Source organism: Cebus imitator, unplaced genomic scaffold, assembly GCF_001604975.1.
Source record: "Cebus imitator isolate Cc_AM_T3 unplaced genomic scaffold, Cebus_imitator-1.0 Scaffold367, whole genome shotgun sequence".
Taxonomy (NCBI): Eukaryota; Metazoa; Chordata; class Mammalia; order Primates; family Cebidae; genus Cebus; species Cebus imitator.
In genome coordinates this window covers 1,582,787-1,607,311 of record NW_016107682.1, presented here as the reverse complement: position 1 = coordinate 1,607,311, position 24,525 = coordinate 1,582,787, and the positions used below count along the sequence as shown (strand labels likewise).

Here is a 24,525-nt window from a genome sequence, read left to right as displayed (position 1 = left end):
GTTATTAGTGTATAAAAATGCTACTGATTTCTGTACATTGATTTTGTATCCGGAAACTTTACTGAAGTTCTTTATCCATTCCAGGATCCTTTTGGCAGAGTCTTCAGGGTTTTTTAGGTACAGAATCATATTGTCAGGGAAGTGAGATAGTTTGACTTCTTTTCCTATTTGTATGCCTTTTATTTCTTTCTCTTGCTTGATTGCTCTGGCTAGGACTTCCAGTACTATATTGAATAGGAGTGGTGAGAGTGGGCATTTTTGTCTTGTTCCAGTTCTTAAGAGGAATGCTTCTGGCTTTTGCCACTCAGAATGATGTTGGCTGTAGGTCTGTCATGGATGGCTCTTATTATTTTGAGGTATGTTTCTTCTATTGTGCTGCTTGTTTTAAACAGTATTGAGAATACCAGTCCCTGTAACTGTAACAGGAAAATTTCCCACAGAAGGGCAGCCTTGGTGAGCATAAGAAGGGGCCTTTGTTCTTCCTCAGAACAACTAATCCCTCTTGTAAACAGGCCTGCCATCCAACTCCAGAGACTTCTAAAGAGTTCTGTCCTTGGAGCTTTCTTTAGTTCCTCTGAGCATGTTTCATTGTAACAGTGGGCCAGGTCTTCCGCTGGTTTTAACTGCCTGTTTTGAGGCTGCTTTCAGGACAGCTGCTTTTAAGTTAATCTTTATATTCACTGACTTTGATGGAAAACAAACAGTATTATGCTGTTGCTTCTGTATGAACACAGGATTTCTTAGGATTAATTCTATTCAAGCCCAAGTAGCAAACTTTTGGGCAAATATTTAAGTGAGTACATCACTATAAATGCAGTTTATAATTTTTTTCTCATTAAATGTATTATATTCACTTTACAGGATTTCTCTACAGGAATATGTTGGAAAAAAGTTTAAAATTACATTCTGCACAATCATTATATTTTGGAATGCTATATTAGAAAATCAGAAAATATTTGAAGAGCGGGATACCAATCCTCAGATATGATTTTCCATTTTTTATTCTAATAAAATAATGCCAGGTGTTCTATTCCTGATCTATGGTGAAGTTCTAGGTTCCTTTAATTTCAAAATCCTTCCCAATGCCTATCAGGTTATCTTTCTGGGATATTCCCCAGGCTTCCCAATTAACTTCACAAATCCCACTTCATAGATTACCCAAAATAACAGAAAGAGGCCTTATAAGGGAATGGTTAAGAGCATGATCCTGATGCGGTATTAGCTGTACCCCTTACTACCCCTTACTATGACAATGAGCAAGTTGCTTAAACACTGTGTGCCTAATTTTCCCATTGTAACATGGGAATAGAGACAATGCATACCTCAGAGAGTTATTAGGATTAAATGAGTTAATATTTCTAAAGTTGTTAGAATAGTACCTGGCTATTAGCAACATAAATGTTGCTAAATTAAATTTTACCTAAGTCTAATCCTGTCTTGCTTTTTCTCTCCAAAATCAGAAGTATTTATATCCCATAAATTTAGTGGAAAAAATTTATTAATCATTTTTAATGCCTTTTATATAAATAACATATGTAATAAGTATCTTCAGGCTGGATGTGGTGACTCACACCTGTAATCCCAACACTTTGAGAGGCTGAGATGGGCAATCACTTGAGGCCAGGAGTTTGAGACCAGTCTGGCCAACATGGTGAAAACCTGTGTCTACTAAAAATATAAAAGTTAGCCGGACATGGTGTGTACCTGTAGTCCCAGGTACACACCTGTAGTCCCAGTCCTCCTACTAGGGAGGCTGAGGCAGGAGAATCACTTGAACCCGAGATATGGAGGTTGCAGTGAGCCAAGATCATGCCACTTCACTCCAGCCTGGGTGACAGAACGAGATACCATCTTCAAAATAAATAAATAAATAAAATAATAGTAAGTATCTTCATTATAGATTATAAACAATCTAGACGTCCAAAAATAAATAAATTGTTAAAATATCAAGATATTTAATTTTAAAAAGTAAAATATAAATTTATTTTCAGTATGTGTTTAAGTGGAAAAGCAGGTTACATAAAATAATGTACATTATGATTCAGTTTTTAATGAAACAATATGTATTATAGAAGAAGGCAAAAGAAAAGTCTAAACAGATAGATACCAGAATGCTCCCATTTGGGTGATGAAGTGATGAGAGATTTTTTTTAATTTTATTATTCTTTTTTCAAAAACTCTAAATCTTATAAATTGTCTCAAAGAACATTTGTGATTTTTTTTATACTTTTTTTCCCATTTATTTATTTCATTGCATTTTAGGTTTTGGGGTGCATGTGAAGAACATGCAAAATTGTTGCATAGGTACACACGTGGCAGTGTGATTTGCTGCCTTCCTCCCCATCACCTACATCTGGCATTTCTCCCCTTGCTATCTCTCCCCAGCTCCCCACCCCCCACCGTCCCTCCCCTATTTCCCCCCAACTGACCCCAGTGTGTAGTGCTCCCCTCCCTGTGTCCATGTGTTTTCATTGTTCAACACCCGCCTATGAGTGAGAACATGCGGTGTTTGATCTTCTGCTCTTCTGTCAGTTTGCTGAGAATGATGGTTGCCAGGTTCATCCATGTCCCTACAAAGGACCCAAACTCATCGTTTTTGATGGCTGCATAATATTCCATGATGTATATGTGCCACATTTTCCCTATCCAGTCTATCGTCGATGGGTATTTGGGTTGGTTCCAGGTCTTTGCTATTGTAAACAGTGCTGCAATGAACATTCGTGTGCACGTGTCCTTATAGTAGAACGATGTGTAATCCTTTGGATATATACCCAGTAATGGGATTGCTGGGTCAAATGGAGTTTCTATTTCTAGGTCCTTGAGGAATCGCCACACTGTCTTCCACAATGGTTGAACTAATTTACACTCCCACCAACAGTGCAAAAGTGTTTCTATTTCTCCACATCCTCTCCAGCATCTGTTGTCTCCAGATTTTTTAATGATCGCCATTCCAACTGGCATGAGATGGTATCTCAATGTTGTTTTGATTTGCATTTCTCTGATGACCAGTGATGATAAGCATTTTTTCATGTTTGTTGGCCTCATGTATGTCTTCTTTTGTAAAGTGTCTGTTCATATCCTTTGCCCACTTTTGATTTTTAAATAAAAAGAAATTGAGAATTTTAATAAAAGTATAGATTTATGATTGTGGAAACTTATTTTCTCTCCATGGAAATCTCTAAGGAAACTGAAGAAATATATTGAATTCCTCTAATTTAATATAATCACAATTTTCATGAACCTCAAAGTTATCAAGGAAGAGCTATTTTAACCCATTGCCTTAGATATCATAAGATATAAAAGATATTTTAAGCAATTTTGCATTTATCAGCTTATATATTTTAATCATTTGTTCTCATTTTTATCTTACATTAGCTGTGGATAAGTAGTTTAATGTTGGTTTGTATTATATAACCTGACTCTTAAAACAACTCATTACATTAAATTTGAGAACTGAGGTTGATATTCTACAGATAAAATAATTTTTAATTATGCTTTTTCAATCTAGCAAGTAACAGAAATAAAAAGTTTCAAGGGATTATTTGTGAGGTCAAATAAATATCTATTTAAATTTGATAAATTTTCCAGAAGCTAGAGAGAAAAGTTATATAATAATACCATCTCACCATTACTGTTATTAGGAAGATTTTATTAGGTCACTTCTGATTTTTGCCCTTCTTCAAGTGTGACTTTGTTTATCCTCAAACAGAGTTGTTGGTTTCTTCCAATCTCATGTCAGGCTTAAGTAAAATCTTTGCATTTTCCTCCTTCTTTTTGCTTTTTGTTTTTTTTTAACTATGTTGAAGATTATCCTTCCTCTCTCATACTAAGAATTATAAACCTGAAAGCCAAAATACAGTATACCAGGAAACCAATAATTTGATAGATTTAAAATGTACAGATTTGAGGGATGTCAATTGATTTTTGTTCCCCCACAGAACTGAAAAACCCATTTCTGCCTCTTGTTGAATCAACTGTTAACCCTCTAACTCACACATTTTTTTAAGTATTAGAACTACCTGTTTTAACCTTGCTAAGTCTGTGCAATCATCTTCTCTAGCTATCTTGCTTCTTTTGTCCCTAAGAGAAATTCCCACTGGATTATTAAAAACTTTCTGCCTTGCTTTCCTTAAATCTATTCTCAGAGTTAGAAAAAAGGTTCTGAGAAGAAGATGACCCAGTTTTCTCGAGTGAATAAAACTTTTTTTCGCCACAGTGGAAATTTTACAGTATTTTTTTCAAAGTTGTGAGATGGTGGGGAAAGGGCGTACTTTTCTTCTTATTAGAAGTATTGAATAAAAGACAAATAACATGTCAAAAATCTTACTTAGAAAATCTACCAGCCAAAAATCTGTAAAGACAGTCCAGAAAACAAGGAGGTTTAAAAAAAAAAAAAAAAGTGAGGCAAACCTCTTTCTCTTGTAATCTAGCTTCTCTATACATTGAAAGACTCAATGTGGCTTTCTATTTCAAATCTTACACCATAAAGACATTTGATTAACCAGTGATACTTGGTTAATAAAATATTTTACTCAAGAAAACAGCCCTCTTATACCATATAAAAAGGGAAAAATATTCAAATAGAATTCAGAATAGAACGTACTAAACTCTTTTACTCTATGTAAGGAAATTACCAGATTTTTTTTTTTTCTGGAAGATTGGTAGTTTTTCATACTACTTCTCATAAGCTGTTCTCCTTATATTTATTGCTTTTTTATCTTCTGCTAAATCCACAAAAAAAATTTTAAAGACGTTCTCTTACAGTACCTAAAAAGTTAACTAAATTTTTTCTACTGTCTCCATCCAGGAATCCATTCCAATTATTTACTAAATTTCTTAATTCATCCATTTATTTATTGATTCACAAATACTTATGGCGTGCCTACAATGTTTCAGTGACTGGGTTAGGCTCTAGGGATACCATGCACGGTGAGCATGAATAGGCACAGCTCATACTCTTATCGAGCTGATAGGCTAATGAGTTATTCAGGTATGAATCAAATGATCACACTAGTGGAGGCAGAATTATGAACTGAAGTTCAAGTTCTGAAAAAAAAAAACAACAAAACATTGTCCCAATGAGTGGACCCTTACTTAGAGTAGGGGACAGGGAGAACTTCCCTGGGAAACAAAACAAGGCATCAAGAACCAAAATGAGGCTGAGCTTAAGATTTAATCTCCTTTCATAAGAACATTGCGGGAAGCCAACCAGACTATTAATTCTAAAGGTGAGCAGCGCAAAATTTCATCTGAACCAATTTTCTAACCAAAAATGTTTCTTCTTATCTCATAGGAAATACTTAGTACATCTAATCGAAGCATTATACAGAGTAGGTTTTTGTTTCCTGGCTGTTCCCATATATTTAAGTAAGAAAAAGAGTGAAAAAAAAAACTCGCCATTTTTACACCATTTTGTTTCTCTGTCAAATAAATTATGTTTCTGAAATATTTTCTATATTAAAAAAAAGATGTTTCATGGATTCTTATTTGCAAATCCATCCCACAATATTGCTATTACATATTCTAGTTTATTCTTTTTTACCCTCTTTGGAAATCTGTAACTATATATCACATTACTACTCACTTGTGTTTCATTAAATGGAACACATTAGATAATTTTATTTCTACTTGTTGCTTTATTACTGTTTTAAATTATTATGAAGAAGATACTTTTATTTTAATTTATTTTTTGAGACACGGTCTCACTTTGTCACCCACGCTGGAGTGCAGTGGTGTGATCTCAGCTCACTATGGCCTCCACCTCCCAGGCTCAGGTGATCTTCCCACCTCACCCTCCGGAGTAGCTGGGTCCACAGGCACACACCATCATGCCCGGCTAATTTTTTTGTAGAGACAGAATCTTCCCCTGTTGCCATGTTGCTCAGGCTGGTCTTGAACTCCTAAGCTCAAGCAATCTGTCCGACGTGGCCTCCCAGGGTGTTGGGATTACAGATGTGAGCCACATGCGCAGCCAGGCAATATTTTTATATCAGACTTTCCCTAAAACTCCAAATATATTTGATACCTTTTTATCTGGTTGCATTTATCTGTTGTTTTTGTTTATTTTTAATTTATTTTGAAACAGGCTGTCACTCTGTAGCTAAGGTTGGAGTGCAGTGGCGCAAATCATAGCTCACTGCAGCCTTGAACTTCTGGGCTCAAGCAATCCTCCCACCTCAGCCTCCTGAATAGCTGGAACTACAGATGCACCCCCCATGCCCAGCTAATTTTTAAATTTTTTGTATAAATGGGGTCTTGTTTTGTCCCTAAGGCTGGTCTTGAACTCTTGGTCTCAATCAATCCTCCAGCCTTGGACTCCCAAAGTGCTGAAATTATACGTGTTAACCACTGTGCCCAGCCTGCTTTTTATTTTTTAATTTTTTCTTATTACAAAACAAATATATGTACATAGAGAAAATAAGATTTTCAGCAGTAAAATACAATAAAAACGTAACAATCCTGAACCAGAGAAAACCACCATTAATATTTTGTTGTATACCTACATATAACTATATTTTTATATAATTCACTGTGTTTTCTCAGGATTTTCATGAGGCAGTTGAGTAAGCAAAAAATGACAGAACTTTTTTCTTGACTATAATTAATGATCTATTTCTGGATTTTTTTTTTTTCTTTTTTTTTTTTTGAGACAGAGTCTTGCTCTGTGGCCCAGGCTGGAGTGCAGTGGCACACAACCTTGGCTCACTGCAACCTCCGCCTCCCGGGTTCAAGCATTTCTTCTGCCTCAGCCTCCCCAGGAGCTGGGATTACAGACGTATGCCACCACACCTGGCTAATTTTTATATTTTTAGTAGAGATGAGATTTTGCCATGTTTGCCAGGCTAATCTTGAACTCCTGATCTCAAGTGATCTGCTGGCCTCGGCCTCCCAAAGTGCTGGGATTACAGGCATGAGCCACTGCCTCTGGCCTATTTCTGGATTATTATTTGATCTAAATTTTTGTCAAATATCAAATTCTGTAAACCTTGAGTAGCTATTGTGTGGCTATAACAAAAATGGCATGATTCCTTTCTAAAACTATCACATAAATAATATTGCTACCAGGTTAAAAAAAAAGAGATTTATCTCATTTCAGTTATTTTACTATCATTTTTAATCTTTCTTTTAAATTCTACTAGCCTTTTCCCTTATCGCATAAATTTCATATTTTTGCTATCAACACGGCATTTCAGTCTGTAGAGATCATTAGGAATCTCATTTTAGTTAACCCTCCTATTTTTGTGTCATCAACAAATTTGAAAATAATCTCTTCAAAGCCTTCATTTAGATGATTAGTGAAAATGTTGAACATTTTGTAGAATATGTTAAGGCTGCCGAAGGGACAAAGACCAAGAGCAAAAGGGCCCCTTAACACAACTCTAGTGAAGACAACAGAAGGAAAAAGAAGAAAGATGCCAATGGAAGCAGTAAAGACTTATTCTGGTTGTGTAGTTGTAAGTCCAGCATATGAGAAAGGAGTTTAAGAACTGAACTTACACTGCATATAAAAAATGGCACCCACGGTGACAATCAGTGGAAGAATGCAGAGACTAATTCAAACAAATTCATACAAATATTTGACGGTACCTAAGGGGGACTACATACAGAATGGCAAAAAGTTGCATGTAAGTTTGTCTAGAATATTACAATAAAGATACATGCTTTTCAGCTGGGCTTGGTAGCTCATGCCTGCAAGTCCAGAACTTTAAGAGGTTGAGGTAGGCAGGTGGCTTGAGCCCAGGAATTTGAGACCAGCCTGGACAACATAGTGAGACATCGTCTCTACAAAAAATTAAAAAATTAGCTGGGCATGGTGGTACATAGCTGAGGTCCCAGCTATTCGGGAGGCTGAGGTGGGTGGATGGCTTGAGCCCAGGAGGTCAAGGGTACAGTGCGCTATGATTGCACCACTGCACTTCAGCCTGGGTGAAAGAGTGAGACCCTAAAAAAAAAAAAAAAAAAAAAAAAAGATACATGCTCTTCAGAGCCATTTAGAAGATGGAAGGAAGACTATTGCTGATGCTTGCATCAATGTATGTGCTAGCCTACATGACACCTCTGTGAGAATCTGAAAAAGATGCCTCTTCTTCCTGGCTGACATAGCCCCACACAAGGACTTAGCGCTTGACAAGGAGAGCACAGGTTGAACAGCAGCCCTCACCCATGCCTTAGCTAGGTGCCCGCATGCACTAATCAATGAGATTTGCTGGGACTCTCCACACCCCGTTTCAGCTTTGCTAGGTGGTTCTTTGTTAAGCTCTGATGATAGAGGGAGACTGAATGGTGGGAGGGGGAAGAATGGACAAACTTCATCTCCTGAGCCTCCTGTTTGCTTGTGGTCCTTGCCATTGGCACCCTATTAACTCTGCTTCACCATAGCAGCAGTTAGATCCAGTTTTCAGTTTCCCTACCACCTGCAGAACTAGCTGCACTGCACCCTACCTCCCCACCAAGAGACACCAGCTCAAACCCCTCTTCAGAGATGAATCCCAGCTGCAAGAGACACTGCCTCTACACTCAGAGACAACAGCACCAACTGAGTAGCACCTTTCTCCTCAGATGTCTGAGTTTCAGCTCCACACCACTGCCCCTCTAAGTTTCTACATTTTCAGAATTCCAGCCTCTTTGTTTTGTTCCCTCAGACCTAGAGGGATTAAGAGTTCCCTGCAGTTGCTACCTCTGTAGTATCCTAGATTTCTCTTTTTACCGTTTTAGTTACCAGGTTGACAATTTTATAATTGGTTAACAATTTTTTTTTCTTTAGACAGAGTCCCACTCTGTCACCCAGACTGGAGTGCATGGAATGCAGTGGCTCGATCTCAACTCATTGCAACCTCCACCCACCCCACCCTGGATTCAAGTGCCTGGCCCATTGACAATTCTTTATATTAAATTATATTTGTTGGTCGGGTGCAGGGGCTCATGTTTGTAATCCCAGCACTTTGGGAGGTTGAGGTGGGTGGATCACTTGGGGTCAGGAGTTCCAGAGCAGCCTGGCCAACATGGTGAAACCCCATCTCTACAAAAAATACAAAAATTAGCAGGCACAGTGGTGGGCACCTGTAGTCCCAACTACTCAGGAGGCTGAGGCAGGAGAATTGCTTGAACCCAAGAGGCAGAGGTTGTAGTGAGCCGAGATCATGCCATTGCACTCCAGCCTGGGCTATGAAGCAAGTGAGACTCCAACTTAAAAAATAAATAAATAAAAGTAAAAAATATATTTATTCACGTAACTCTACATAGTTCCTATCTCTTGACTGAACCCTGAGTAGTACAAAGGAGAAGATATATTTGAGTAATAAACCATCATAATCTACATACTTTTTTTTCAGGCATTGCTTGAACTGTTCTAACAAATGCTCTACAAGAGGAAACAACTTTCCATCAGACTCAAGTTGGGGATTCTTGCCAGAATTAAGGCTGTCACATACTGAAGGACTAGCTGGCTTAGTTGGCAGTCCCTACTTATGGACTTCTGATAGGAGAATGATAAACCCAGCCTACCTCTTTCCAAAGGGAATGTATTAATCAGAAATAGTTTATTCTGCAGTAACCACCAGTCCTCTGACTGGTCATTACTTATTGATTGCTGATGGCTTACAGCAATAAATGTTTCTCTCTCCAAGGTTTTATAGCAACTGAGGATCCACTGTAGCTTTGTTCCATGGCTCTTCTCCAAATAGCTTTTTCATTTCATTGGGGACCTAAGCTGAAGGTATTGCCCCTACCCTTGTCTCACGACAGAGGGAAAGGAAGGGAGAGTGGAATTGCGCAATGGCTCACAACGCTTCTGCTTGGAGATGGTGTAAGTCACCTTCTCTTGCCTTCCATTGGTTAAAGCAAACCATATAGCCAAACCTGCTATCAGTGGGGCATTTTGGGTTAAGAGTTAACAAAACCTTTTCTCTGCTGCATATGAATTTGACCTTTTGTTAACATTCTAGCTCTGTTCCCCTGGAACCAGATTACAGTGCTATGTTAACGGTGTTACTCAGCAACATTGCTTATAAATGATCTCTGATTGGAAATTGCATCTGGACTGGAAGGAGCTATAAATGTACTACAAATACCTGATGGAAGCTATAGCTTCTAGCATCCTGGAATGTGCTGACTGTTTTAGGTGGGCATGTGTGGTGATGCCAGAAATGACACCTCTGAAGTTTGTTACAGGCGATATTGGCTCCTGTAGGGAATGAGATGCTAAGTTGGGGTGGTTCCTGCACTTGCCTCATATGGATTGCACCTTCTTGCATTTGAGCTGTCTCTGGGCAGCTGCATAATTTGGAGGAATACCTGACACCACCTATAGTTAACTGTCCTGTCTCATGTTTTGTTTTGTTTTGTCTTTTCTTTTCTTTCTTTCTTTTTTTTTTTTTTTTTTTTNTCTTGAGACAGAGTCTTGCTCTGTCACCAAGGTTGGAGTGCAGTGGTGAGATCTCAGCTCACTGCAACCTCCACCTCCCAGGTTCAAACAATCCTCCCACCTCAGCTTCCTGAAAGCTGGGATTACAGGCACCTGACACCATGTGCAGCTCATTTTTGTATTTTTAGTAGAGACAGGGTTTCATAACATTGGCGAAGCTGGTCTCGAACTCCTGACCTCAAGTGATCTGCCCTCCTCGACCTCTCAAAGTACCGGGATTACAAGCGTGAGCCACCATGCCTAGCCCTGTCCCATGCTTTTCTGAGTGAATCTCATGCAAAAGTGGTCTATGGTAGTTTTGTGAGTTTGAATGTTGACTTGAACCTAATAATAGATTTGATGCCATTGTGAGCACCGTAGGCAGAAATTCACATTCTCCCACAAGACAGCAATATACTGCATGCTCTTCTAACTAAAAGATGAACAGATAATTAGAAACAATAGTAACATCTACAAGGGAGGATTCTCCTAGGGGACCTTGGTACTTTTCAGTGGACAACAGATTCATAGAAAATTACTGATCAATAGAGGAAAAATGCAAAGAGAAACAGGTTTGCGGCTCAGAGAAACCTCAGTTAGAAACCTGGCTCTGCAGCTTCCTGCCTGCAACATGGGTGAGTTGCTTTATCCCTCTGAGCATCAGAATTCTCATCTATAAACTTTCTATTTTTAAGGCCTTTTTACTAAAAGAAAAATCTCAACTGGAACTCAGTTGAACAAAAACAAAAATAAAACAAAACAAAAACAAAAGAACAAACCAAACCAAAAAACGGCGAAATCCTAGATGCCAACTGGACATCTATGCCCTTTTGAAAATCAGTGGGAAAATACACTAAAGGAAAAAAATAAAAAAAAAAAAAAAAAAAAAAAAAAAAAAAAAAAAAAAAAAAAAAAAAAAAAAAAAAAACAATCAAAAAGGGCACGAATGGAGCTGCAATCTAATGAACTTGGGTCTCCAGGACTCTTTCTTTGCCCCATCTGCAATTTTTTCAGCTTCCTGGCTTCATTCAATCCTACTCCAGAGGCAGGATTTCTCTGTCGGACCGAGATGTTGCCAGCTCTGGCTCACATTCTTACTATGAGTATATATGACCCTTTCTTATTAATGATTTCATTTTAAAATGTAACCAAATGCTCTCTTATCATCTGTCTTCATTGAATTGCACTTCCTTATTATTATTTTTATTTTTTTTGAAACAGAGTCTTGCTCTGTTGCCGGGCACCAGGCTGGAGTGCAGTGGCGCAATCTTGGCTCACTACAACCTCCACCTCCCAGGTTCAAGCAATTCTCCTGCCTCAGCCTCCTGAGTAGCTGGGACTACAGGTGCGTGCCACCATGCCCAGCTAATTTTTGTATTTTTAGTAGAGACAGTGTTTCACCATGTTGGCCAGGATGGTCTCGATCTCTTGATCTCGTGATCCACCCGCCTTGGCCTCCCAAAGTGCTAGGATTACAGGCGTGAGCCACTGTGCCCAGCCTGCACATCCTTATTTTAAAGGCTCATTGTTCTGTCATTTTCAGATTGAAGACAATCCTTGCTAGAGAAGTTGGGAAGAAAGAGTAAACTGGTCACCATAAAGTTCTGCTGCCAGTTAATCATCTAGTCCATCAGTTCTGCCTTCATCTAGCATTACAGCATCTATTCCCGGATATTAGCCTATCCTTCACATGTTCTTGCTCAGAATACAGCTAGTATCTCATAGTGCCACAGTCATCATTCATAATTACAAAGAAAGGTTAAATTTAACCGAGTTTTGTCAGATGTTATGCACATTATATTTCTGAATATAATTTTTAAAAACATTTCATTTAGGCTATTTTCTATCATGTATCACTTACTTTATTAGAAATTATGGTCCATATAATACTCAGAACAAACCTTTTCAGTTATGAAAAAAAAATTTACACAAATTCATGCATTTTCCAAAAACAGAATTAGCAAATTTTTGCTTTCTAAAAGGTGGAGGACTCAATCCCTGGTATAAATTTTTTACCAATTTTCCAAAGATACAGAGCCATCTTTCCCCTCTCAAAAGGGCAGGAACAGTTTCTAAGTCCCTTACTTTATCTAATTTCAGTTTTGAGGGCAACAATCCTGGGACAGTGATGGTTCTTTTTAACTCTTTTAGCATTCCTTTGCATTGCAATTGAGACAAGTCCATTCTTGTGATGAGAATTTACAGTCTAGTAATCTTAAACACCGAATAAAGTACAGAATCCCCCTTTTCCAGCGCTGAAGAGGAAGTTAATGGATTCCCAGTCACAGTAAATAATCTTAGAGAATTCCCTGTGGTTCTGGGCCTGGCTGAATTCTGCTATTCTTTCTTTGAGGCTAAAACTACACATTAACTATCATCAGTTTCTTTTATAGATTTTGGAGGACTTTAGCAAAATAAGATGACAAATATGAAATATATCTTCTTACCTCTATCAACAATTTCAATCCCTTCTCCTTTCATCTTGCAAACCAATTTTTCTTGTAGTCTTTTTACTTCAGATTCCTTTTCTTCTAGTTGTTCTTTTGAAGTTGCCAATTCATCCTACAAGTTACAAATTCATTTAAAATTAGTAGATCATGACTAAAAGAGAACATTAAGATAGCATATTAGTTCTTTAAATCAGTAATCAGATTTATGAATAAAACAAATCTACACGAATTGAGATGTGGCCAGGCGTGGTGGCTCACGCTTGTAATCCCAGCATTTTGGAGGCCAAGGCGGGTTGATCACTTGAGGTCAGGAGCTCGAGACCAGCCTGGCCAACATGATGAAATCCCATCTCTACCAAAAATACAAAAAACTAGCCGGGTGTGGTGGCACATGTCCGTAATCCCAGCTACCTGGGAGGCTGAGGTAGTAGAATCACTTAAACTCGGGAGGCGGAGGTTTCAGTGAGCCAAGATCGCACCACTGCATTCCAGTCTGGGCAACAGCGCAAGAGTCTATCTCAAAACAACAACAACAACAAAAAAAAAACACACGAATTTAGACACAAGCATCAGAAATCAGACAAGGGCAATGAAAAGCAGGAAGCAAGACTATTAGCAGGCCGGGCCTGGTGGATCACACCTATAATTCCAGCACTTTGGGAGGCCATGATGGGCAGATCACTTGAGGTCAGGAGTTCAAGACCAACCTGGTCAATATGGTGAAACCCCAGCTTTACTAAAAATACAAAAAATTAGCCAGAAGTGGTGATGTGCACCTGTAATTCCAGCTACTCTGGAGGGTAGAGGTAGGGGAATTGCTTGAACCTGGGAGGCAGAGGTAGCAGTGAGCCGAGGTTGCACCACTGCACTCCAGATTGGGCACACAGAGTGAGATTCTGTCTCAAAAAAAAAGGGGGGGGGGCTATTAGCAGAGGTTTAAATCTTATATCAGTTTTAAAAATATAACTAAGTTACTCATGGAAGATAATCAAATTAGATACTTAGTGTTACTCATGGAAGATAATCAAATTATATACTTAGTGTCATAAATGCCAAATAAAATGCAAATTGGAAAAGAATAGCTTGACACTTATTTGGCATTTCAAGATGGCACTCATGCTTCCTTGACAAGCACAGAGTTTCATTAATGGGTAAGGTAGCAAGTCATGAACAACTTTAGCCAAATCATAGAACTAAATAATTCACCCTCATCACTAAGATAAAAGGACAGAATCTCCTACAACAATTAGAAAAAATAAATTTAGAAAACAGATATTTAAGACCTCTTTTAATTTTTAACTATACAACTGTATAAGATTTCAAGCCATCCTTCTATGTACTAATGTTTAAATTTTTAGTTTCCATTAGAAAAGAATTAGTGTTAGCAAACAAGTTTTGCAGGCCCTATTTAACACAGAAAACAGCTATTCAATGCTAAGAAGTACAGCTTTATATTTGATATCACATTTTACTTTCAGAATCTCTAAAGATATATTTATTACATTTATTAATATGAGAAGATGTAGGTCTCCAATGAAGCAAGGCAGTTGGTCCTATAGTTTTGACTTCTGGTAGGAGCAGAGCGGACAAGTTCAGAACATTTTCAGCAGCACTGGCAGGAGGTGCAAACCTGTTCTCGCCATGCTGCTTCTCAGCAGTCATTTCTATTCACAGCCATGATAATGTCAACTGCTGTACCTTCAAGAAAGTCCCTAAAGAGGAAAGTGATCTCTACTGTGGATACGAAACAGAATTCTTTCATAGGCCAATGTTTACAATTATTTTACTAGGCTTGGGTCTCAGGTAGCCTAAGAGAGTTAAATTTAATTTATATATTTTTTCATTTTACCCGTTAATTATTTTTCACTAATTGTTTCATGTGTTTCTGAAAACAACATTAGGGATCCCACTTTCCCTTCAAACAGCTTCAGGTGATTTTTAATCAACAGGTGATACACACACAGCTGCTTTTCATAATAATAATTGCTTTTCATACCGCATCAGACCCACCTTAATTTTCATGCTAGAAAGTTTGGCCATTAAAGACTGGTAGAGAGATGGAGGAGTGAAAGAAAACTACAGACAGAAAAAGACAAGCTAAATAATCAAGAAAATAGTGTCAGTTTATAAAGGCGGTTAGATACAACTCAGAGAAAGGACAGCCTATATTTTGTCAGATGAGTTAAGCCTTGTTTTTAAATTCAGATCAGTAGTGTTTAAATTCAAGAAGGATTCTAGCTTGGGGGGAGTTTCATTTTATTATTATTATTATTATTATACTTTAAATTCTGGGACACATATGCAGAACGTTCAGGTTTGTTACATAGGTATACATTTGCTATGATGGTTTGCTGTACCCATAAACCCATCATCTAAATTAGGTATTTCTCCTAATGCTATCTCTCTCCTACCGCACCACCCCCCGGCAGACTCTGGTGTGTGATGTTCCCCTCCCTGTGTCCATGTGTTCTCATCATTCAACTCCAACTTATGAGTGAGAATATGTGGTGTTTGGTTTTCTGTTCCTGTGTTAGTTTGCTGACAATGACAGCTTTCCAGCTTCATCCATGTCCTTGCAAAGGACATGGACTCATCCTTTTTTATGACTGCATAGTATTCCATGGTGTATATATGCTACATTTTCTTTATCCACTCTATAGTTGATGAGCATTTGGGTTGGTTCCAAGTCTTTGCTATTGTGAACAGTGCTGCAATAAACATACATGTGCATGAGTCTTTATAGTAGAATGATTTCTAATCCTTTGGGTATATACCCAGTAATGGGATTGCTGGGTTAAATGGTATTTCTGGTTCTACATTCTTGAGGAGCTGCCATACTGTCTTCCACAATGGTTGAACTAATTTACACTCCTGCCAACAGTGTAAAAGCTTTCCTATTTCTCCACATCCTCTCCAGCATCTTTTGTTTCCTGACTTTTTAATGATCGCCATTCTAACTGGTATGAAATGGTATCAAATTGTGGCTTTGGTTTGCATTTCTCTAATGACCAGTGATGATGAGCTTTTTTTCATATGTTTGTTGGCTGCATAAATGTCTTATTTTGAGAAGTGTCTGTTCATAATCTTCACCCAATTTTTGATGGGGTTGTTTTTTTCTTGTAACTCTATTTACATTCTTTGTAGAGATATTAGCCCTCCGTCAGATGGATAGATTGCAAAAAGTTTCTCCCATTCTGTAGGTTGGCTGTTCGCTCTGATGATAGTTTCTTTTGCTGTGCAGAAGCTCTTTAGCTTAATTAGATCCCATTTGTCAATTTTGGCTTTTGTTGCCATTGCTTTTGGTGTTGTAGTCATGAAGTCTTTGCCCCTGCCTATGTCCTGAATGGTATTGACTAGGTTTCCTTCTACATTTTTATGGTTTTAGGTCTTATGTTTAAGTCTTTAACACATCTTGAGTTAATTTTTGTATAAGGTGTAAGGAAGGGGTCCAGTTTCAGTTTCCTGCATATGGCTAGCCAGTTTTCTCAACATCATTTATTAAATTGGAAACCCTTTCTCCATTGCTTGTTTTTGTCAGGTTTGTCAAAGATCAGATGGTTGTAGATGTGTGGTGTTATTTCTGAGGCCTCTGTTCTGTTCCACTGGTCTATATATCTGTTTTGATACCAGTCCCATGCTGTTTCAGTTACTATAGACTTGTAGTATAGCTTGAAGTCAGGTAGCATGATGCCTCCCGCTTTGTTCTTTTTGCTTAGGATTGCCTTGGCTATAGGATCTTTTTTGGTTCAATATGAAATTTAAAGTGGTTTTCTTTTCTAATTCTGTGAAGAAAGTCAGTGGTAGTTTGATGAGGATAGCATTAAATCTAGAAAGGACAGTATGGCCATTTTCACTTATATTGACTCTTCCTATCCATGAGCATGGAATGTTTTCTCATTTGTTTGTGTCCTGTCTTATTTCCTTGAGCAGTGGTTTGTAGTTCTCCTTGAAGAGGTCCTTTATATCCCTTGTAAGTTGTATTCTTAGGTATTTTATTCTCTTTGTAGCAGTTGTGAATGGGAGTTCACTCATAATTTGGCTCTCTATTTGTCTATTATTGGTGCATATGGGAATGTTTGTGATTTTTGCACATAGATTTTGTATCCTGAGACTTTGCTGAAGTTGTTTATCAGCTTAAGGAGATTTGGGGATGAGACAATGGGGTTTTCCAAATATACAATCATGTCATCTGCAAACAGAGACAATTTGACTTGTTCCCTTCCTATTTGAATACCCTTTATTTCTTTCTCTTGCCTGACTTCCCTGGCCAGAATTTCCAATACTATGTTGAGTAGGAGTAGTGAGAGAAGGCATCCTTGTCTTATGTCAGTTTTCAAAGGGAATGCTTCCAGCTTTTGCCCATTCAGTACGATATTGGTTGTGGGTTTGTCATAAATAGCTCTTATTATTTTGAGATACATTCCATCAATACCTAGTTTATTGAGAGTTTTTAGCATGAAGGGGTGTTGAATTTTATCAAAGGCCTTTTCTGCATTTGGTTTTTGTCATTGGTTCTGTTTATGTGATGGATTACATTTATTGATTTGCATATGTTGAACCAGGCTTGCATCCCAGAAATGAAACCGATTTGATCATGATGGATAAGCTATTTGATGGGCTGCTGGATTTGGTTTGCCAGTATTTTATTGAGGATTTTTGTATCGATGTTGATCAGGGATATGGCCTGAAATTTTCTTTTTCTATTATGTCTCTGCCAAGTTTTGGTATCAGGATGATGCTGGCCTCACAAAATGAGTTAGGAAGGAGTCTTTCTTTTTCTATTGTTTGGAATAGTTTCAGAAGAAATGATACCAGCTCCTCTTTGTACCTCTGGTAGAATTAGGCTGTGTATCTGTCTGTTGCTGGGCTTTTTGGTGGGTAGGCTATTAATTACTGCCTCAATTTCATAACTTGTTATTGGTCTAGTCAGGGATTTGTCTTCTTCCTGGTTTAGTCTTGAGAGGGTGTGTGTGTCCAGGAATTTATCCATGATTTTCTAGATTTTCTAGTTTATTTGCATAGAGGTGTTTATAGTATTCTCTGATGGTAGTTTGTATTTCTCTGGGATCAGTGGTGATATCTCCTTTATAATTTCTTATTGTGTTTATTTGATTCTTCTCTCTTTTCTTCTTTATTAGTCTGGCTATTGGTCTATCTATTTTGTTAATCTTTTCAAAAAACCAGCTCCTGGATTCATGGATTTTTTTGAAGGGTTTTTCGTGTCTCTGTCTTCTTCAGTTCTGCTCTGATCTTAGTTATTTCTTGCTTTCTGCTAGCTTTTGAATTTGTTTACCTTGCTTCTCTAGTTCTTTTAGTTGTGGTTTAGAGTGTTGATTTAGATCTTTCCTCCTTTCTCTTTTGACTGCACTGTGGTCTTAGAGACTGTTTATTATGATTTCTGTTCTTTTGCATTTGCTGAGGAGTATTTTACTTCCAATATGTGGTCAATTATAGAGTAAGTGCCATGTAGTGCCAAGAATATATATTCTGTCCATTTGGGGTGGAGAGTTCTGTAGATGTCTATTAGGTCTGCTTGGTCCAGAGCTGAGTTCAATCCTGAATATTCTTGTTAATTTTCTGTCTCGTTGATCTGTCTAATGTTGACAGTGGGGTGTTAAAAGTCCCTGATTATTATTGTGTAGGAGTCTAAGTCTCTTGGTAGGTCTAAGAACTTGTATGAATCCAGGTGTTCCTGTATTGATATGCAACAAGAAGTGCTAACTAAACTAAATATATACACGAGTATATATTGATATACTTGTGAATCAACATGTGATATATTTATGTAGCATTTACCATTATGTAATGCCCTTCTTTGTGTTTTTTGATCTTCACTGGTTTAAAGTCTGTTTTATCAGAGACTAGGATTGCAACCCCTGCTTTTTTTTTTTCTTTCCATTTGCTTGTTAAATATTCCTCCATCCCTTTATTTTGAGCCTATGTGTGTCTTTGCATGTGAGATGGGTCTCCTGAATACAGCACACCAGCACGCCAATGGCTCTTAACTCTTCATCCAATTTGCCAGTCTGTGTCTTTTAATTGAGGCATTTAGGCCATTACATTTAAGGTTAATATTGTTATGTGTGAATCTGACCCTGTCATTATAATGCTAGCTGGTTATTTTTCCCATTAGTTTCTGCAGTTTCTTCATAGTATCGATGATCTTTACAATTTGGTATGTTTTTGCAGTGGCTGGTACTGGTCGTTTTCTTCATATTTAGTGATTCCTTCAGGAGTTCTTGTAAGGCAGCCTGGTGGTGACAAAAATCTCTCAGCATTTGCTTGTTTGTAAAGGATTTTATTCCTCCTTCACTTATGAAGGTTAGTTTGGCTAGATATCAAATTCTGGGTTAAAAATTCTTTTCTTTAGGAATGTTGAATATTGGCCTCCACTCTCTTCTGACTTGTAGGGTTTCTGTAGAGAGAACCATGGTTGCTTTGATGGGCTTATCTTTGTGGGTAAACTGACGTTTCTCTCTGGCTGTCCTTAACATTTTTCCTTCATTTCAACCTTGGTAAATCTGAATGGTATGTGTCTTGGGGTTGCTCTTCTCGTGCAGTTCTCTGTATTTCCTATATTTGAACGTGGGCCTGCCTTACTAGGTTGGGGAAGTTCTCCTGGATTATATCCTGAAGTGTGTTTTCCACCTGGTTTCATCACTTTCAGGTACACCAATCAAACAGAGGTTGGTCTCTTTTCACATAGTCCCACATTTCTTGGATGCTTTGTTCATTTCTTTTCATTCTTCTTTTCTCTAATCTTGCCTTCATGCTTTATTTCATTAAGTTTATCTTCAAACACTGATATCCTTTCTTCCGCATGATCAATTCACCTTTCTTCTGCTTTAGCGATTCATACTTGCGTATGCTTCACAAAGTTCTCGTAGGGTGTTTTTCAGTTCCATCAGGTCATTTATGTTCTTCTCTAAACTGGTTATTCTAGTTAGCAATTCCCCTAACCTTTTTTCAAGGTTCTTAGCTTCCTGGCATTGGGTTAGAACATGCTCCTTTAGCTCAGAGGAGTTTGTTATTACCCACGTTCTGAAGCCTACTTCTGTCAATTTGCCAAACTCATTCTCCATCCAATTTTGTTCCCTTGCTGGTGAGGAGTTGTGATGCTTTGGAAGAGAAGAGCATTCTGGTTTTTGGAATTTTTGGCACTTTTGCGCTGTTTTTTTCCCCGTCTTTGTGGATTTATCCACCTTTGGTCTTTGATGTTTGTGAGCTTCAGATGGAGTTTCTGTGTGGACATCTTTTTTATTGATGTTGATATTATTCCTTTTCTTTGTTAGTTTTCCTTTTAATAGTCAGGCCCCTCTGCTGCAGGTCTGCTGGTGTTTGCTGGCGATCTACTCCAGACCCTGTTTGCCTGTATCAGCAGTGGAGGCTGCAGAACAGCAAAGATTGCTGCCTGTTCCTGAGTACCACCAGCAAAAGCTGCAGAACAGCAAAAATTCCTTCCTGTTCTTTCCTCTGGAAGCTTTGTCTCAGAGGGGTACCTGCCAAATGTCAGCAGGAGCTCTCCTGTATGAGGTGTCTGTCGACCCCTGCTGGGAGGTGTCTCCCAGTCAGGAGGCATGGGGGTCAGGGACCCACTTGAGGAGGCAGTCTGTCCCTCAGCAGAGCTCGAGCACTGTGCTGGGAGATCCACTGCTCTCTTCAGAGCTGGCAGGCAGGAACATTTAAGTCTGCTAAAGCTGTGCCCATAGTCACTCCTTCCCCCAGGTGCTCAGTCCCAGGGAGATGGGAGTTTGATCTATAAGCCCATCTCTGGGGCTGCTGCCTTTCTTTTAGAGATGCCCTGCCCGGAAAGGAGGAATCTACAGAGGCAGTCTGGCTACAGTGGCTTTGCTGAGTTGCAGTGGGCTCTGACCAGTACAAACAAACCTCTGGGCAGCTTTGTTTAAACTGTGTGTGAAGACCATCTATTCAAGTCTCAGTAATGGCAGACACTCCCTCCCCCACCAAGCTTGAGCATCCCAGGTTAACTTCAGACTGCTGTGCTGGCAGCGAGAAATTCAAGCCAGTGGATCTTAGCTTGCTGGGCTCTGTGGGGGTGGGATCTGCTTAGCTAGACCACTTGGCTTCCTGGCTTCAGCCCCCCATTTCAGGGGAGTGAATGGTTGTGTCTCACTGGCATTGCAGGTGCCACTGGGGTACGAAAAAAAACTCCTGCAGCTAGCTTGTTGTCTGCCCAAATGGCTGCCCAGTTTTGTGCTTGAAACCCAGGTCCCTGGTGGTGTAGGCACTGGAGGGAGTATCCTGGTCTGTGGATAGCAAAGACTGTGGCAAGAGCGTAGTATCTGGGCCAGAATGCACCATTCCTCACAGCACAGTCCCTCCTGGATCCCCTTGTCTAGGAGAAGGAGTTCCCTGACCCCTTGCACTTCCCAGGTGAGGCAACACCCCACTCTGCTTCTGCTTGCCCTCTGTGGGCTGCACCCACTGTTTAACTAGTCTCAATGAAATGAGCAGGTACCTCAGTTGGAAATGCAGAAATCACCTGCTTTCTGAGTTGATCTCGCTGGTAGCTGTAGACCGGAGCTGTTCCTATTCAGCCATCTTGCCTGGAAGTCCCCATTTAATTTTAAAATAACTTCTTTATTGTATACTAAGTATAAAACATCTTATTTATATTATTGGTCATAGATGAATAGTGGAGTCATTTGTTTGAAAATTTTAACCTGTGAGAAAAACTTACTTTGGTTGATTCAAGCTTTTTTTCATACTGAAGTCTTTCACTGCCCATTTCATTAACTTTCAACCTCAAATCATTGACCTCCTGAATCAGCCCATTTCTAGGAAGAAACAAGAAAGTACATCAGGAGAGTGGCAACACAGTTACCTATATCTATAAAGGAGCAGCTTGGAAATCCTAAGAAGTCACCAGTGCCTAGGGTTAACACTGCATGAATCAGATGAGACAAATGGAAATAAATGTACCTCCTTAAGAACCAAAGCATGTTTCCATTTAAAACATTCCTTTAAATACCTAATGCCTCTGCCCTAAGGTGATGGGCTTATGAAAATAAAAGGTGACTGTAATTCTGATTAAGAAAGGTAGCTTGATAACTATTATTTGTCAGATATCTCTATCCTAAAAATGACTCTATGGATGCTATTTCATAAAGTGCTATTTCTATTGCATAAAACTCTATTTCATGTTTTAAATATATGACATTCTTCAGTAAAGCCATTTATCATTTCAATCTTCTCAGTGATGCATGGGTATTTACTTTTTAAAAAATGTGTAATTTCTTCCTTTGTCCATAAAAATGTGGATTTCTGATCAACCCAATATGGGAGAATGAAATTAAAATTAAATCCATTAAGCCCATGAATCCTTAAGATTCATGAAATATCCAGGAAAATATTTTATTTTTATTAAGTGAATGATAACAGGAACACGAGAATATTCAAATCAGTTTTAATTTTGAGAACTATTTTAATTATTTTCATATATAACATCACAAAGTTTATCAACTATTCTCTAATCTCTGGGTATGTGCATACATTTTAGCAATAGTGTTGAATTTTTATTAGAAGATTATCAGAGATTGAGTTTACTGTAAGTTTAATGACAATTCTCAACTGGAAAGTGGATGAAGGCCTTGCAGTTTACCTACTTTTATAATTAGAAAATAAAAGAGAAACCAATCCTAATGTTTATATGGCACAACAGAATTTTACACCCTTTCAACTGCCATTTTTTATTTTATTTTAGTGCTACTTTTTAAAGAACCAATTTGCTCATAAAACTTGTCCAAGTATTCTGAGAAATATGGTATATTTTTTACCAGATCCTGGAGAGTAGGAAAGGAAATTAGAGTGTTACACAGCATTAACTCCTTCAAAAGAGGCACTCAAATACCCTACATAAGAGACGACCTATTTTTTACTACAAGACACAAAGATCCTACAAGTTACTATATTTTTGCTTTTCTCTCTCTCTCTTTTTTTGAAGATGGAATCTTCCTCTGTCACCCAGGCTAGAGTACAGTTCTGTGATCTCAATTCACTGGAATATCTCCTGCCTCAGCCTCCCAAGTAAATGGGATTACAGGCACCCACCACCATGCCCAGCTAGTTTTTGTATTTTTAGTAGAGACAAGGGTTTCACCATGTTGACCAGCCTGCTCTTGACTTCTGACCTCAGTGATCTGCCCTCCTCGTACTTCCAAAGTGTTGGGATTATAGGCGTGAGCCACTGTGCCCGGCTGGCTTCTCTCTTTTTACAAAGACATGCATGTATTCCTGGATCACAAACATACAGATTACAGGACAAAAGTATATAAGAATGCCAAAAATTACAAGTAGAACAACGCTATAAGAAATAAAACTTTGTGAATAGGGATTATTTTAAATTTCCAAGCATAATGATTCAAGTTCACAAAGGCTAAAAGAAGGGATGCTACAATGAAATACACTTCCTAGTAAACCCACTGGGTTTAAATTGTGGTCTCTTATAAAATGGGCAAAATATATTACCTATCATAATTATACAATTACTCCTTGATAATTACTTAATAATCATATAATATTTCACTTAGATGATATCTATTTTCTTCTTATGAATTAGGTCAAGAACTGTCTGACATTATTCAATAACGTTATTTGTGATTCCTCATCTAACAAGTCAGAATTCAAGTTCAAAGAAAAAAATCAGCTTTTTCCAGTTAACTAATCATCCTTGTATAATATGAGTGATCTTCATCAATATGATCTTTTTAAATATATATTTTCCCACTTTCTCATTGTTAAGAAATAGCAGTGAATTCCTATCTGCTATTGTTGTATGTTACTGCTTCCTTTAAAAATAGTGGAAATGTGCAAAGAAGAAATAATTGAAAAAAATGGAATTATAAACTGGGATAATTTATCTGTTTTAACAAAAACTACTCAACTATATTTCATGGCAATACTTTAAACATGGTTTACATTTCCAATCTGAAATCATACCTTTCCCTGACAATATAAGCTGGAAAATCTGGAAATAGCTTTCTAATTAAGACTTTAAAAAACAGAATACAAATTATTTCAATCAATTTCTTACCAGAAGTTCAGTCCTTTTGAAAAAGAAAATCCCTACTCCCTTTCTGTTTTTCCTTTCAGAGAACTCCTCAGGGCTCCCACAGAAACTCAATCTCTGGCATCTATTCTCTTACCAGAAGGGGACGCTGTTGAATGATGCTAACCATATCCCACTAGCAATTCCAGGGACAAGCAAGTCCTGAATCTTCCAAAGTTTAAGAACTTTTACCTTCCGTCCTTTGGAAATGCCTATACTTTTTCCATGCCAATATTTTCTTGGAAATTAATATACAAATAATCTAAAATTCTAAGAGAAAGTTAAATATTATGGATTCATGAAACATCCAGGAAAATATTTTTATTAAGAGAACAACAGGAACATAAGAATATTCAAGTTAGTTTAATAGTGAAGATTGAAGATTATTTTAATTATTTTCATATGTAACATCACCAAGTTTACCACATATTCTCTAATCTCTGGGTACATGCATACATTTTAGCAATAGCACTACATTTTTTTTTTTTTTGAGACAGAGTTTCGCTCTTGTTACCCAGGCTGGAGTGCAATGGCGCGATCTCGGCTCACCGCAACCTCCGCCTCCTGGGTTCAGGCAATTCTCCTGCCTCAGCCTCCTGAGTAGC

The 24,525-nt window shown here is 38.1% G+C and overlaps 1 protein-coding gene across 2 annotated transcripts in view; it reads right to left on the bottom strand.

Moving 5' to 3' along the window:
• Positions 1-24,525, bottom strand: part of LOC108288189 (liprin-beta-1-like) — a 137,282-nt gene that overhangs the window by 41,522 nt on the left and 71,235 nt on the right. For both annotated transcript variants that reach the window (XM_037730904.1, XM_017507075.2), the window contains exons 4-5: positions 21,554-21,650; positions 12,850-12,964 (exon numbers count right to left, since the gene is read on the bottom strand). In XM_037730904.1, coding sequence (XP_037586832.1) covers positions 12,850-12,964; positions 21,554-21,650 — 212 coding nt within the window. The remainder of the gene's footprint in view (positions 1-12,849; positions 12,965-21,553; positions 21,651-24,525) is intronic.